At 43.2% G+C, this 17,467-nt stretch overlaps 1 protein-coding gene across 4 annotated transcripts in view; it reads left to right on the top strand.

Annotated features, from left to right (window-relative positions):
- The window catches only part of BLNK (B cell linker), a 91,191-nt gene that overhangs the window by 30,666 nt on the left and 43,058 nt on the right, over positions 1-17,467 (top strand). For all 4 annotated transcript variants that reach the window (NM_001046054.2, XM_005225502.5, XM_005225501.5 and 1 more), the window contains 3 exon segments: positions 833-898; positions 4,862-4,911; positions 17,317-17,357. In NM_001046054.2, coding sequence (NP_001039519.1) covers positions 833-898; positions 4,862-4,911; positions 17,317-17,357 — 157 coding nt within the window.

The following is a 17,467-nucleotide window of genomic DNA, read 5'->3' as shown; positions in this document are numbered from 1 at the left end:
TTTACTCGACGTTTAAATGCTCTTTTGATGAATTTGTGGGGGAGAAAGTGTTCTCCCCGTCCTACTCCTCCGCCATCTTGGCTCCTCCCCCTAAATAACTTTTTATTGATCTGTTGGTCACTTGTATTTTTTTTTTCTGTTAGATCTGTGTTCACATCTTTTGCTCATTTTTCTATTGAATTGTTAAACATTTTTTTTACTGAGTTTTAAGATGCTTTTTTAATCAAAACATGTAGTTCTTCTTCTTATATGTGCTGCAAACGTTTCTTCCAACATGTATTTATCTTTTGATTTTGTGCACATTACTTTTTGCTCTGCAGAAGTTTCAAATATTTATGCAACCAGATTCATTCATCAGTTTCTTTATGACTTCTGTGTATGTACAACTTTTAAGTGACAATTTTTCCAGATTCTGCCTAGTAAAGTTAACCTGCTCACAAAAAACCTTAAGCCTGATTTCTGTCTATACTGTGTTCTTCAAGGTAGCTCCATCTTTGTATGGTCTGAGGACAGTAAGTGATAAATGGTGAGGCTTCTGATAGCTTATGACTCCTCAGAACAGACATAGCTGGGAGTCAGAATTTCTCCTAGAGCCTGAGACTGACCCAGACTTCAGTGGGTCAATGCATGGCCCGATGACCACACTCCTTATAGACTCAGTCACACCTTCCCTCGGTTCAAGTAGTAAGTGGCCAGCTTAATTGAATACAATATAATTCATGCTATTTGGGGGTTTATTTATTTGGGGCCTTTTTCTTGTACTCAAGAAGGACAGAAGACTTAAAAATCAACCTAGTTATTAATATTTTATGTTTCATTTCATTTCATACAGGCAACTTCAAAAGATGGTCCATGATATCAAGAACAATGAAGGCGGAATAATGAACAAGATCAAAAAGTAAGTCAGATGCCACAGCACTATGTGAGCACTTATTTATGTAAATAACATCTTATGCCAGCCTGCAGTAAGTGGGAGAAAACGAAGTTCCCTGTTACCCGGGTGAGGAATGACAACCTCTCTAGCATGTGACACTTTCTTACTCATGGCTAGAGTCATGGTGGTCAGACCCGCATTCAGGAAACATGGTGAATGAATGGCTGGTACTCAGGCACCTTGCTTTTCTCTCTCACTCCTGGACAGCTGAGTTATGTCATTCAAGGTGCTTGGCAAACATCAAAAGAGACGTTTATAGAAGCCAGACAATCAGCTTCTTTGACCACTTAGCTAAGGGCCACTAGGATGCGTTTCTGTTTTGGAGAAATTCAAAAGAGAAATTGCAAGAACACAGCCTGATTTCTTTAGGATGCCACAACTGTTTTCCATATTTTGATTTCTGCTTTTTCAATTATGACCTTAAAATGGTGTTTTCAATCGACACTTGGAGAAGGGAAGTTAGAATTCCAAATCTTCCTACACATACACACACACAGACACATACCTCTAAGGTTTTGTTTTTGTTTTTGCAGAGAATAGAAATTGTACATTACGCATACCTGAATTTGCCACTCGAAATTAACTCAAGAGGAAAGGGGAAATGGTACTCTGTTAAGTTTTTGTTTAAGGCTTTTTTGTTTTTATGAAAGTAATACAGATTCACTAGGAGAAAAAAATCAAAGAGTTCAGAATTGCATGAAGTAAAAATCTCTCACCTTCTCCTACTCCCACCCTAACCTGCTCCCCAGAAACGGGCACAGCATGAGTGAGTTTGGTATAAATATCTGTATGTGTATGTTTACACACACACATACACACATTGGCATAGTTGTAGTCCCTAAATATACATTACATACATGCATACAGTTTCATCATGAGTGGCATCATGCCACACACACATTCTACCAAGTTGCTTTGTTTGTTGGTTTTAATTAATGCTATATAGTGGGCATTTTTATTTGTTAGCACATAAAAATAACCATAAACGTTTTAAACAGATCATTAATAGTCTACTATAAATATATTATCATTTATTTAACCAGCTATATACTGGTGGATTTCTTTGAAGTAGGAGTTTAAATGTACATTTTGGAAGACAATTTGATAATATCTATGAAAGTTTTATGGCCATTTCTTTTAGTTTACCTGTCATAAATAATACTTCAATAAATATCCTGTGCAGACTTTTGAGTATACCAGAAAACTAATGAAATGAAATCTCTAGCTTCTGGATAGGATTTGTGCCCTTGAGATTTTGGTTGATATTACCAAATTGCTGCCCCCAAAGTTTGTACCACTGGTTGGTGGCGGTTTAGTCATTAAGTCATGCCCGAGTCTTGCAACCTCATAAACGGTAGCCTGCCAGGCACCTCTGTCCATGGGGTTCTCCAAGCAAGAATACTGAAGTGGGTTGCCATTTCCTTCTCTAGGGGATCTTCCCAACTTAGGAACTGAACTTCCCAACTTAGGTCTCCTGAATTGCAGGTGCTATGAACAGTGGATAAAAGTTCATTTCCTTGTGGCTTTAGAGCAGAGTACATTTTTTCTTTTTTGGCCTTTGCTAAACTTAAAAGTAATAAATCACTTTTCATGGTGTTTTTAGGCTATACAATGTAAATGAGTTTCAATATGTGTAACTGGTCATCACAAAATAGTTAAAATGATCTTCTGCTTGAGGGACAGTGGTCATCTCATACAGGAGAAGAACCTGTCTTCATGGTCTCTCCTATGACTGGGAGATGTGTGTGTGACTATTTTCATTTCTTATTTCTAATACATATAGAATCTCATTGAAATAGAGAACCCTGCCAGTCATTGTTTCCATCACTAGCAATTCTAGACTAATTATCTCACAATTGCCAATTTTACAATATTCCAATTCTTTCAATAATATGAAGCCTTTGTATAAAATGTCTCCTTATTCAATTTACAGCAGCCATGGAGCTCAAATTTTCCCAGATAATTTCTATTTCATTCTGCCCACTATCCCCTAATACTTGACAAACTGTGTTTTTTTCTCTGTTTGGAAAATATGACTGCCCCAGTCATCACCCTAGTGAAGTCAATGGCTCTTTTGGGTCAAAGTGCCCCAAACTTAGGCTCTGGCTCAAAACCAAGCCACAGGTGCCACCTTCAAAGGAGGAAGCACAGTTGAGCACACTGGTTTCCTAACACGAGAGCATGACAGAGTTGTCACCAGTTCATGGGTGAATGAGAAAAGAAGGCCCGTAAAGAGTTGAGGGTTGGCGTGCAGCTGCTGGTTCCTCAATGAGGCCCAAACGACACCTCTTATCTCTGGTCGATGTTCAGTGATCAAGGATCCTCTCTTGAATTGCTCCTTTATTCTGAGATGATGACCTCACACTTTGGGGTATTAAAATACAGTTTCTTTTCCTTTTTTGAAAAGACAGCAATAACATATAATGGTTGGTTTGTGCTTTTTGAAATCTTACTGTTCCATGAACAGACCTGGCACCAGATCCAGTTTTGTTTTTGTTTTTCTTCCCTTCCCTTCCTTTCTTCCTTCCTCCATAGACAGTCCCTCTCTCTGGACCTCATCCTAGGTCTAACAACAATGTCTTCCCAGCATGCCCTTTTGGCTTGCTGAGAATTGAATGAAACAATAGCTAGGAGAGTCTTTAGGAAACAAAAAATAATTTCTAGGCAAATATAATTAATCTTATTTTTGCAACATTACAGTTCTGGTTTATCAGCCTTTTTTTTTTTGTAATCAAGCATGATTTTCTGTACCACCTTTTTCCCCAAAAATGAAATATTTTTGTATGTAATGGTTACCTTGTGTGTGTCTGTCTCTCTGTGTGTGTGTGTGTGTGCTCTAAGTCACTTCAATGGTGTCCGACTCTTTGCGACCCCATGGACTGTATCCCTCCAAGATCCTCTGTCCATGGGATTCTTCAGGCAAGAGTACTGGAGTGGGTTCACACCCTCCTCCAGGGGATCTTCTCAACCCAGGGATTGAACCTGTGTCTCTTGTGTCTCCGCATTGGTAGGCGAGTTCTTTACCACTAGTTCCATCTAGGAAGCCCCAGTGATTAGCTTATATACAGCTTAAGTAAACAGATGTGATGTTTTAGTAAATGAAGGCTACTGGGTTTTATATAGGTTTTATTTATATATGTCTAAATTTCACTAAGCAAAGCATTCTTACATAACATGCTAACTATTATTAAAAATAATAACTTACTACAAACCTTACACATTTCAAATAATGGAAGGGAAAGCGTTGTCAAAAGTTATAAAAAGTCTAAAAACTGGGATACGTTTCGAAATGTAATTTTAGTTTTTTCCTTTTAATGAATGGGAAAGCTTTGTGAATATTCAGAACATAGTATATGCATAAATATAGTAGTTTTGAGAGTGCTTGAAACAATTCAGCTTTTATCTAAACATCACAATTCTCAACCTGGAGACACTCACTGCTCACTTATTTGACATTTTTTTCAATAGTACAAAAAATAATTTCATCCCAACCTACGACATTTTAGTTCAGCATTTTAGCTGATTATAGCTAATTTTTCTTATTATTTAAAGCATTTACTGAATTATTTATTAAAATAGAGTTCATCTTCTCTTACCTTCCTATCAAACCAATCAACATTTATTGTCCTCGAATCTCTGATCTCTGGACTTACTAGTATTCCTGACCTCTCAGAGCCCTTCCACCTCCCGACCTCACCTTTGCCGAGTCTCAGCCACACTGTGCACTGAGGGGGAGGGGCAGAGGCAGGAAATGCTGGCTAATGGCTTCACTACATTTACAGAACATTTAGTTTTTCAGTGTGATGAGTTCAAAAGAAGCCATTATTCTGTTAGTTATCTACCCATTATCTCTAAACCTGCTTCTATTATGGGCCTTGACAACAGCTGTCCTACTCACTGACCATCTGTCTAATTTGTTATCTACAGGCTGAAAGTCAAAGCACCTCCAAGTGTTCCTCGGAGGGACTATGCCCCAGGTAAGAGTATTTCTAAACTACTTGGACTCTTGACTAACCTAATGTTCATAATTCCTTCTTGAAAAGGGAACACTGTTCTACTCATTTGAAAACAAAGGAGCCCATTCTAATTTTAAGAGTAATCTGACTATAGTGGAGATATAGTGGTCCTTCTATCTGTCCATCCATCCACCCATCCATCCATCCACTCATCTATTTATCAAATATGTATTAAGCAACTTCCATGTGACAGGCATATACAGAGTCTTAGGTAAAAAAACAATGAAAATAAGACAGATATAGTCTCCATACTCACAGAATTTATAGTCTAGAAGGGAAGATAGATGATTTTAAAAGCAATTACAATTCAGTGTGATGGGGAAGCACAAAGTTCTATGGAAGTACATAGCAACAGTATCTAATCTAATTTGAGGTGGAGAATGTGGCGGAGGTAGGGAATGGAAGGCTTCCTTGATAGAGAATTGTTAAAACAGATACTTGAGGGTCCCTGAGGTTGGGGGTGGGGCGGGGGAGGGGGAGCGCAGGGTACATGGAATAAATTCCTGATGGCACATAGTTACTCAATCTTCTCCAAGTTTTAGCCCTGCAACCCCATTCCAACTAGGATTAACTTTGTCAGGGGAGAGGAGTTAGCCTGGAGATGGGTAGGTTTATGACAACAGAAAGCTAAGTACACCAAAACCTTTGCTGTATGGATCACAACAACTGTGGAAAATTCTTCAAGAGATGGGAATACCAGACCACCTGACCTGCCTCCTGAGAAATCTGTTTGCAGGTCAAGAAGCAACAGTTAGAACTGGACATGGAACAGCAGGCTGGTTCCAAATTGGGAAAGGAGTTCGTCAGGGCTGTATATTGTCACCCTGCTTATTTAACGTATATGCAGAGTACATCATGAGAAACACTGGGCTGGAGAAGCACAAGCTGGAATCAAGATTTCCAGGAGAAATATCAATAACCTCAGATATGCAGATAACACCACTCTTATGGCAGAAAGCGAAGAACTAAAGAGCTTCTTGATGAAAGTGAAGGAGGAGAGTGAAAAAGTTGGTTTAAAACTCAGCATTTGGAAAACTAAGATCATGGCATCCGGTCCCATCAGTTCATGGCAAATAGATGGGGAAACAGTGAGAGACTTTATTTTTTAGGGCTCCACAATCACTGTAGATGTTCCTTGGAAGAAAAGCTATGACCAACCTAGACAGCATATTAAAAAGCAGAGATATTACTTTGCCAACAAAGGTCCATCTAGTCAAAGCTATGGTTTTTCCAGTAGTCATGTATGGATGTGAGAGTTGGACTATAAAGAAAGCTGAGCACAGAAGAATTGATGCTTTTGAACTGTGGTGTTGGAGAAGACTCTTGAGAGTCCCTTGGACTGCAAGGAGATCCAACCAGTCCATCCTAAAGGAAATCAATCCTGGATATTCATTGGAAGGACTGATGTTGAAGCTGAAACTCCAATTCTTTGGCCACCTGATGCAAAGAACTGACTCATTTGAAAAGACCCTGATGCTGGGAAAGATTGAAGGCAGGAGGAGAAGGGGACGACAGAGGATGAGATGGTTGGATGGCATCACCGACTCGATGGACATGAGTTTGAGCAAGCTCCAGAAGTTGGTGATAGACAGGGAAGCCTGGTGTGCTGCAGTCCCTGGGGTCGCAAAGAGTTGGACACAACCGAGCGACTGAACTGAACTGAACTGAAGCTAAATAGATTTTCCATCACAATTTCCTTGTCTAGAAAAGATGCATTGGGCAGGTAGGTCTAAAATCTCATTTACTTTCTAAAATATAAGGATGTCCTGGATGTGGACAGGTCTATCCAGCCCTCATTGAGAACCACAGGACTACAGACACTGATGATAACTCTTCCTCTACAGAATGACAACTGAAACCAAACCTCAACCTTAAAGAATGATGACTACTTTATTTTTCTCTACCACTGATCAAGATAGTATTAAATCAGATAGTTGAGTTTTCCTTGAGCACTAATGAAATTTTATCACACTGAGAAATGCTGACCAGCATTCCAGGTGTGGTCACTTACTCACAGGACCACTTTTTAGAACTCTTTAGGTGAGACAGGATTTATTGACCTCACAGTGCCAATCAGTCAGCAAGTCTAGACAGTTGGCCGGGGATTCCTTTGCAATTTGGAGCTAAAAAAATTAAGTACCCTGACCTTTAAAATCTACCCATTTTGTCTATGGCCATATCACCTTGAACATACCCAGTCTTGTCTAAAATCTACCTAATCAAAAATTTATAAAAACAGATATATTTTCCCCCTCAAAGTTCCAAAAAAGAAAAGAAATCAAAGTAGACTGCACCTGTTAAGCCCAAAGGCTTGATTGAAAAATATGGAATCATGGGGTCTCAGGTTTAAAAGGGGGCCCAGAGGTCATATAGTCTAACATCCAATCCATTGCTTAAAGTTACCCCACTCCCACACACCACACACAGGGCTCCCTTTCCACTTGGAAACCTCCTGTGATGACCTCCCAAGCCTGTTTGAGCCCATTAGGAAGAAACAGCCCTGGAGCAATGTAGATGTGATCCATTTCCTGTGGCTTCCTAAGTCTGTCCTGCTAGCCACACAATGCAAGATTTTAAAAATTCTAAAAAGTGGAAATAGAGTTATTCTGTGCAGTTTCAAGGAATAGAATAAGATGTTAGGTCATTTGAATGGTTTCTTTCTAAAATAAACATCTCCAGGTGCTTCAGCTGTACCACACATTCTTTGATTAACTCCACAAATATTACACGAATGTCCTGTTTGATACTCACTGTGCTAGATATGTAACGAGAAACAAAATATAGTCCTGGACCTAAAAGAACATAATGTCTAGTGGGGAATCAGATAATAAATCAGAATGCAAACTGGTAAACACAAATATCCAAATGTGGTAACTGCTGTGAAGGAAGGTGGCAGATGCAGTGATAGGGAATCTGTATAGGGTAGGGGAACAACTTGAGTAGTCAGGGAAGGTCTCTCTGAGAGGGTGCCATTCAATTTGAAACCTGGAGAGTTAGCAGGAACATTTGTTACTTTGTAGATGACCCAGTGGCACTGGAGATGCTGAACACAAACATTAGGAGCTCAGGCAATTCGATCTCTCTGACTTTAGGATGGATGTCTCCTGATGGTCCTCTCACACTCAGCTGTCTCCTTGCTCATCCCCTCGCCCAGGTCCCTTCTTTTCCTCTACCTTTTACTTGGGCAGAAGACAGGGAGCATTCACGATTTATTTACCCTTTTGCCTAACCACACATGCTGGAGATCATCCTTGATTCCTCCTCTTCACTCAACCTCTACAAAAAAAAAAAAAAATCAAACTCTAAATCTTATTTATTCTCTTTAAATATCTCTCAAATATTTTTGCTCCTTTCTATTTACAAAGTTATAGCTCAGACTCTGCTCATCTCTTGCTTGTCCTAGAACAAAAGCCTCTAGGTAGTCTCCTGAATTATTAATTTCATGGGGTCTTTTCAGTCTCCACCAGAAAACTGTTCTGAAATACCTTTGCCTAAATATTTTCATGGTTTTACATCATCATCAAGAGGGCCCACAAACAAGATCCTTCAAGGTTCAGGCACTAAATGGCTGTGTAATCTTGGACAACTCTTTTCTCGTTTCTCAGTCATGCAGGGCTGAACCAGAAAACCTGTTAAGTTCTAACCAGAGCTAACACTCTGTCAGAAACAAGTCCTGGGAGGCCAGGGCCTAATGATGAAGCAGTCTCTCCTAATCTTCCCTAACTTTAGGACTCCACTGCTTTCAATCTCCCTGATGCTCAGAAATGTTCCCTTGCTTGACCTCAGACACCTGCTATCTTCCCTGAAACTCCCCAAATAGTCTTGATATCAGTACCTTTGTACTTTATCTCTCTTATGACACTGAAATGTGGTCAGGTCTTCTAAGTCTTTGCTGTGTGTGTGTGTGTGTGTGTGTGAATGTGTGTACGTGTGCTAGTCGCTCAGTCATATCTGACTCTGTGTGACCCTATGGACTGTAGCCCACCAGGCTCCTCTGTCTGTGGGTTTCTCCAAGCAACAATACTGAAGTGGGTTGCCAGTTCCTTCTCCAAGGGATCTTCCCGATCCAGGATCGAACCCAGGTCGCCGCCACTGCAGTCAGATTCTTTTCCGTCTGAGCCACCAGGGAAGCCCCCAAAATGTAATTCCTAGCCTGGCAGCATCAGCATCACCCAGGAGCTTGTTAGAAATGCAGAATCTCTGCTCAACCCTAGAACTGCTGGATCAGAATTTGTGTTTTAACAAGAACTCCAGAGAGTTTGAATGTATATTAAATTTGAGAAGGCCTGCTATAAATCACCAACTCTGTCCTTATTGATTCTCCTAAACTGAAAGACAAATCTATTAAAATTCTAGAATCTCCAAAATTTATCCTATCGTTTCAACAGATCAATATAGTCTTGCTTAGTCTCCCTGCTTTTACACTCAATCCCTGGAAAAGGTCCTTTTGGCAAGACTACCATCATCACCTGCAGTTGGTACCCCCCTTGCCACTTCCTGCCCACCCCCCCCAACTCATGTTCCAGGAGCATTTTGGGCTATTTTTCCAGAGCCTTGAGGTCCTTGTGCAGCTGCAAGCTGGGGCCTCAGAAACCAGCCCTGACAGTTTCCCCTGAACCCATAGAGTCTTCAAGGACATTGGAGGCCCCAGTGTTTGGAGATACTAGCCCGCCAGACCTCCTGAGTCCAGAAAGCCAGTCAAGTGCTTCCTAGAGGCCTATGCAGATTTGGTCCACCCAAGACTTCTGAAGCAGCCCCACCTGTTTCCTCTGGATGATAGATTTATGTCCTCTGTCCAGTCCAGGAAGCTAATGGCTTCCCAAACCCATTAAGCCAAGGTGGAGAGTGTGTTGACCTTGGTGATGCTGACCTTCAGAAAGCAGAGGATAGAAATGGCCAGAGCTCCATAGGGGTCAGCACAAGTGTCATCAGTCCCTCTCATTAGAAGGCGGAAGGACAAAGCTTGAATCTTACAAACAGTGGAGGCCTGGACCTCCTACAGATGCAAGCAGGTCAGGCCAGTGTGCAGCCTGCTGCTTTCACTCCAGACCCCACAATCTACTTGGGCTCTGAGGAAAGAACATTGTTTGCAGGAACACCACGGTCCACCAAGCAAACTATTATTCCCGTGCAGCTGGCATTGCTGGGGGAAGGGAAGCTATTCAGAACATACTGGGTGTTTACTCTGACCTGGACGTTGTGCTAAGCTCTTTATAGACATTTGGTTCAGTTCAGTTCGTTCACTCAGTCAGTCCAACTCTTTGCAACCCCATGGACTGCAGCATGCCAGACTTTCTTGTCCATCACCAACTCCTGGAGCTTGCTCAAACTCATGTCCATCGAGTTAGTGATGTTGTTCCAACTATCTCATCTTCTGTCATCCCCTTCTCCTCCTGCCTTCAATCTTTCCCAGGATCAAGGTCTTTTTTAATTAGTCAGGTCTTCACATCAGGTGGCCAAAGTATTGGAGTTTCAACTTCAGCGTCAGTCCTTCCAATAAACATTCAGGACTGATTTCCTTTAGGATTGACTGGTTGGATCTTCTTGCAGTCCAAGGCAGTCTCAAGAGTCTTTTCCAACACCACAGTTCAAAAGTATCAATTCTTCACCACTCAGCTTTCCTTCCAGTGGTCATGTATGGATGTGAGAGTTGGACTATAAAGAAAGCTGAGCGCCAAAGAATTGATGCTTTTGAACTGTGGTGTTGGAGAAGACTCTTGAGAGTCCCTTGGACTGCAAGGAGATCCAACCAGTCCATCCTAAGGGAGGTCAGTCCTGGGTGTTCATTGGAAGGACTGATGTTGAAGCTGAAACTCCAATACTTTGGCCACCTGACACGAAGAGCTGACTCATTTGAAAAGACCCTGATGCTGGGAAAGATTGAGGGCAGGAGGAGAAGGGGATGACAGAGGATGAGATGGTTGGATGGCATCATCAACTCGATGGACATGGGTTTGCATGGACTCCAGGAGTTGGTGATGGACAGGGAGGCCTGGTGTGCTGCGGTTCACGGGGTCTCAAAGAGTCAGACACGACTAAGCGACTGAATTGAACAGCTTTCTTTATGGCCCAGCTCTCACATCCATACATAACTACTGAAAAAACCATAGCTTTGCTCATTTAATCTCTCATTGTGCTTGTGCTAAATTACTTCAGTCATGTCTGATTCTTTGTGACCCTCTGGATTGTAGCCTGCCAGGCTCTTCTGTCCATGGTATTCTCCAGAGATGAATACTGGAGTGGGTTGCCATTTCCTCCTCCAGGGGATCTTCCTGACCCAGGGATCAAACTCTTATGTCTCCTGCGTTGGCAGGTGGGTTCTTTACCACTAGCACCCTAATCTCTCATTAGTGCGTTAAATAGAAATGGCTATCTTGGTTTCACAAATGAGGGAAGTGTGTCTCAGGAACATTCAGTAACCTGTCCACTAAAAAAGACCCACCCCAGGCTTCCATTCCATTGTTCCTCCCTTTGACCCAATTTAGGATGGTTACAATTTTCCAGGATATTTCTTATTTATTATCCTGAAAGCCCCAGAGCTTCTAATATTAAGTTCAAGAAGCCACCTGCTTCTTGAACTTTCAGAGTTGAACAGCTTCCTGTATCTCTGAGTCTGAGGTCTGGCTAGAGAGGGAGGGTGGGAAGGGGAGACCAATTGTGGTGCACCCAGAGTCTTCTGGGGTCACTGCAGAAGTTCCTCTGGTCACTCTTCAAACCCCCGAGAGGTCAGAACTGAACAGGCCTCTCTCCCTGTACCCTAGGGCCCTGATACCCAGGGGCTGTTGTCATGTCCTTAGAGGGCCACCTTCTCCTCCCCCACTGATGTCATGCAGGGAGGAGATCAGAGCAATGATAAAGTAGGGAGACCTCAGGGCAAAGGAAGACACTTAGAAAGCGATCGCTGAGTAAATGCCCACCACAGAAGCACAAGGCATGCATGACAACCCTTTGCCTGAAACATACTTGCTTTTGAGAATGAAATATAGCTTGCTTTTTCTCGTGTCCTGGTGTCCCTAGTAAAGCTAGCATTCATTTGATCTTTTGTCTCCCTGGTTACTTCTAACTGGTACCAACAAAGCTGAACATGGGAAGAGCTGTATTCAACATCAGTTCTGACTCATGCAACTAAGAATAGAGGAATGAAACTTGCACTCAAAGGTATTTTAAAACCTAGAAAGTCCTGAGAGATCACCCAATCCAAACTTCTCATCTTAGGGACACTGGAGACCACAGAGGCACAGGGAATGCCCGGGGTCATACAGACAGCTGATACCTGAGTCAGGACCCTTTCCCCTACAGGGCCCTGTGAAAGGTGAATGATCATACAGATAAAGGGAATTTCTAAGATGTTAAGGGTTTAAATGCAAGTTACCACTCCCAGTCAGTCTGGCAGAGGCTAGCTTTGGCCTCAGCTCCGCACACCAAGTCACATCCCTTTCTCCTCTGGGTGTACCCAGAGGGACTGTCAGCTCGCTGCCTCCCCCGCAGCCTCGGTAGTTCCTCTTTCCGTTCCTTCCCTGTGTCTGTCCCCACCACCGCAGCTAGACCACCCTCCTTCCTCTCTTCTTCCTGTGTCGTACTGCAAGTCTCCCCACTGGTTGCTTGCATCCCGCTCTGCAAGAGGAGAACTGTGCAGGGCCCAGTGGCCCAGAGCACAGCCTCTAGAGTGAGATCAGGGCCAGAGTGGAGGACATGTGTGGACACGCAGTTGTGGAGTGCACCTCAGTGCCCATCACTCGGAGATCACCAGGCCCATCCAGCGTCTCTGGTGCCCCCGAGGACACCCAAGCAAGAGACTACATCCACACCCTCTCCTTTACCCTTTCCCTCAAGCTCTCAACACAGAGTCCTTTACTGTCCTTCCAGCCATGTCTCCCCATTCCCAAGAACCCCCAGTCTGGTTCAGACTCGGTCTCATCACACCTTTGTATTAGTCATCAATCGTGTCCGACTCTTTGTGACCTTTTGGACTGTAGCCCACGAGGCTCCTCTGCCCATGGGATTTTCCAGGCAAGAATACTGGAGTGGGTTGTCAAGGTTACTCAAACACCATCCTTGTCAGCCTGCCCCTCTCCACCTTGTCACTGGAAAATGCAGTACCCACTGAGGCTGGAACATCTCCCTGCCTGGCAGAGAAGCGAGCTTTATTTACCTGTCAGCGTATTTCCCTGTGATTCTCCAGTGCAGCTCATCCATTCTGTGCATGGCTGTGCCTTATGGATGCCCCTTCCTTCCACTGGCTAAGCTGTGCTTCTGGAACTGACACCTAAGCCCCCATCCTGAGGGTGGAAGGAGAACACCCTCCTTCATCACCATTCTCTTTTAAGGCCTAGTTCCAGCCTGCCTGGGGCACACGGCCTCAGTAACCTCTCGGCCCTCAATGAGTGCACGTTTCTCCAAATTCCTCCAGCACCTGGAATTATGATCGGCTGCTGGACATACACCAGGAAATTTTATACCACCTCAGATTGTCCTCAGTCTGATCCGTGAAAGTTTCTCTAGACTCTAGGTCTTTTATTTCATGTAGAGGCTGGGCTCAGTGAGAAGATCTCAGCCTCTGGGGTTTTTGGGCCTGGGTCAGAATCCTGGCTTTGCCCCTTAATCACTGAACCTAGGAAAGTTTTGTAACTTCCTTGAGCCTCACATTCCTTATCTGGAGATAAGTATGTCTATCCCTCAGGTTATTGTGAGAATTATGCATGTGTGTGTGTGTGTGTGTGTGCATGCTCAGTTGTGTCCAGCTCTTTGAGACCCAGAGGACTGTAGCTCACCAGGCTCCTCTGTCCATGGAATTCTGCAGGCAAGAATACTGGAGTGGGTTGCCATTTTCTTCTCAAGAGAATCTTCCTGACCCAGGTATCAAACTCATGTTTCTTACGCCTCCTGCATTGGCAGGCAGATTCTTTACCACTGGTGGAGAGAGTGAGTGAAGTGAAAGTTACTCAGTCATGTCTGACTCTTTGCAACCCCATTATATAGTTCATGGAATTCTCCAGGCCAGAACACTGGAAGGGGTTGCCATTTCCTTCTTCAGGGGATCTTCCCGACCCAGGGATTGAACCCAGGTCTCCTGCATTCCAGGCAGATTCTTTAACATCTGAGCCACCAGGGAAGCCTGGGATTATGACACAGTAAATAGGCTAAACCCAAACCAGTTACATAACACAACAGAAAAGGCTTTCCCTGACAAGGAGGCCCAACCAACATCTCAGCTCCCTAGGAGGGGCTGCAACCCCACACCATCTGGCCCATATTCAGCTTGAATTTACCCTCCTGAAAATTTCACTGACTACATACTACAGGGTTCTTGGATCCATTTCTTTGTGGTAACAATGCTGTGTGATTACCATTAGAGTGAAATTGAATTGGTATCATTTTGAGGATTTATTAAGACAACAATGAGTAACATTAAATAGCATTTAATGTGGTCAGGCTTTGCAAAACATTTCACATGTATTATATTACTTGATTCTCATAAAAACATGAGGCAGGCACTATTCTTATCCTTGTTTTACAGACGAGGAAATTGATCTTTAAACAATTAAGGGACTGGTCCATTGCCAAGCAGGTAACAAAGAGCAGAGCCAGGATTTGAACCCAGGGAGCTTGGGTCTAAAACTACCACCCGCACATATTGGTAGTCTCCCTGAGATGCTGAAAACCACGCACTACTTGGATCTAGTACTTTGGATTGCTATGCTTTTCGGTCTGGGCAATGGCTTGCTACGTATAACTTGATGAGTGTGATGCTGTGCCAGAAGACAGATGTGGCTGGGAGAAGGTGGGGCAACACGCAAATAACCTCACCTCCTGATGCTTTTCTCTGTTTTCTGCCTTGATGCACCACAATGCCTGGATTGGGGCATTCATGTTTCTCCTGGGTTTTATCTGAATGTTCAGCGGACGGCCAGGCCGTTCACATGAGATTTCAGCTGCAGAAGCCAACACAGCCTGGCCTTCAATCCAGTCCCCACACTCACTAGCCATGTGCCTCAGACAGGTTTTGCAACCTCTCTTAGCCTCAGTTTCCTTGACTATAAAACAGATAATAAGGCACCTACGACAGAGACTGTTTTGATGATAAACAAAGAAATACATTCATAATACTTCCCCTAGCACCCAGCACGCAGGAAATAGTCAATGATGGAATCTCTTATTACTATCCTCATTTTCACTCATTCAATTCATTTACTGGCTTGTGCTTTTATTTCAGTATTAGTGCAGAATTACAAATGCAAAATGGCATCCAGATCCAAAGATAAATAGGTCTTGCTTTTCAGTACAGAGAGACACTAAATTGTGTCTCTTAGGGCAGGATGAAGTACATGTCACAAGGTGCCGGCAGCATCTACGAGGTCATAACCCATAACCCAGAGGGACTGGAGAGGGCCTCATGGAGGAGGGATGCCAGGGGTTTGCACGGAAGAAGGGAGATGGGCTGGGGGGAGCAGCATGAGCAGCGTGGAGGACTATCAGAAGCCCAGGATGGAGGAGCAAGCTCTCCGGCATCACTGTAAGTGAGCGAGGCAGGGACGGCAGGTACAGGTGTGTGAATGCGTTGACACAGAAGCTCGACTTTATCCCGTAGGGAGCCAGTGATGGTTTTTAAGGAAAGGGGCAGCATGAGCCAATTTCTATTTTAAGAAAATAACTAGAAACAGTTGGAAGGATGAATTGAAGATCATAGAGACAGGAAAACTAGTTAGATGACAGCTACAACTGCTTTTTCCACTAGCTGATGATCAAGTGGATCCTGACTCCAGGGTTGACCAAGGCAAGGAAGTGTGTCTTATAAAAATATTTTATAAATGTTTTTGTTTTAAATAGTTGAAACAATAGCATCTTGCTGCTGTATGTTTTGACCTTCAGTTATCCTCAGACTTAAGGTATTAGAAACTTACTCCCCATTGGGCCAATATTGGCATATTGGGAAGAAGACTCGTTCATCTATTCTTCTAAGGATTTCTGGCAACTTAGTGATCAGAATACACTGTCATTTGGTATATGTCAGCCCAGAGAATAATTTCATAAGAATTATTTTCTGTTAATGTCAAAGTTTGATCCACTTGTAGAATGAAGCTCCTTCCTTTTGTCTATCATGTTTTTCTCAAGAGAGAGTTGCTGTTGCTGTCATTTCTTAAAATGTGGTCGTTCTGATACAAGACCTCCTTCCTGCTTTCACTTCATCTCCGTAATTTTTTTCCTTGTGCCTTTGTGGAACGGCCCAGAGCTGGAGTCAGTGGTCTCCTGTGGCAGAAATGGCAGGAAAAGTTTCTATTGAGGTTCTGGGGGATTCAGGGACCATCCACCAAGTCCTCTAGCCACAGCTGCTCAGTGGGGTAGGAGGGAAGATGTGATCCTCTATGGTGCACTCATTGAAGCCACTCTACCATCTGAACTTGGGTCAGAGTGAGAGAATTTTATTTAGCCTCTAAGGTCAGTTTATGTGATGGGATTGATGCTAAGCTTCTCAAACTCCAAATGTGTTTTGGAAGAAAAGGGGTCAAATAGTCTCCTTGGCTGTCATAATCCAGGCCTATTTCATTCTTCAAGATCATAAGCTACACAAGACCTGTCACATCCATTTTTACACCTGCTGTAGAGCCTAAGACAGTGGCTGCAGCCTGAAGCCCAAGGACAGCAAGAGCAGTATGGCGCTGAGGTTCAGAGCATGCACTTGGAAGTCAGTCAACCTGCAGGGCTCAACTCCTGACTTTACCATTTACTACATGATCTTGGGCAAATGATTTATCTTCTCTAGGCCTCAGTTTCCTCATAAGGTTTTTGAGAAAGTGAAGTGAATACAAAGCTCTGATAATATTGCCCAGCATGTAGTAACACATCGGGGAAAAATTTTTTTTAATAAAAAAGTCAGTGTTAGAGCCAGAGAGAATCTTGGAAGTGATCCCCTTTTAGAGATCTTGAATTTTATATCATAGATCTAAAAATTGAGGAGGTCCAGAGAAGTTACAGCCCGGATGAGAATTTAGGTCTCTCTGACTCCCTGTCCAGGGCTCTTCCTACTACACCATCCACATATTGATTAAAAAAAAATGTGAGGAAGCAGGACAGTATGGATTGCTATTCTAAGGTCCAAAAATGTCTCTTGACAAAGACCGTTAAGGGTCAGAGTTACCGTTTCTCTGCCCTAGTGGGACTTTTACTAATACTTCAAAAATTGACGGTTTTTTAGAAAAGGATTCAAAAGGAATGAGTGTGAGATGACTGTAATAACTGTCTCAGGCCTAGCAGATGGGAGCATGTGACCCAGGGGCAGGGCAGGCAGGTGCAGGGTGCTTGTGGACAGGGTGGAGCTGGCCGGCAAAAATTTATATTGTTCATTTTGCTTCCAACATGCCATTTCAGAGAGCCCAGCTGACGAAGAGGAGCAGTGGTCGGATGACTTCGTGAGTATTTGTTCCTGGGACGAGAAGGGTACCATTTTCACCATGGCCCCTGGGAGGTCTTTATAAGGACTTGTTTCTGAATGAAATGCTGGTGTTCAGCTGCCCATCAC

Source organism: Bos taurus, chromosome 26, assembly GCF_002263795.3.
Source record: "Bos taurus isolate L1 Dominette 01449 registration number 42190680 breed Hereford chromosome 26, ARS-UCD2.0, whole genome shotgun sequence".
Classification (NCBI taxonomy): Eukaryota; Metazoa; Chordata; class Mammalia; order Artiodactyla; family Bovidae; genus Bos; species Bos taurus.
Note: the sequence above shows the minus strand (reverse complement) of the source record. Positions and strands in the feature narration are given on the sequence as shown.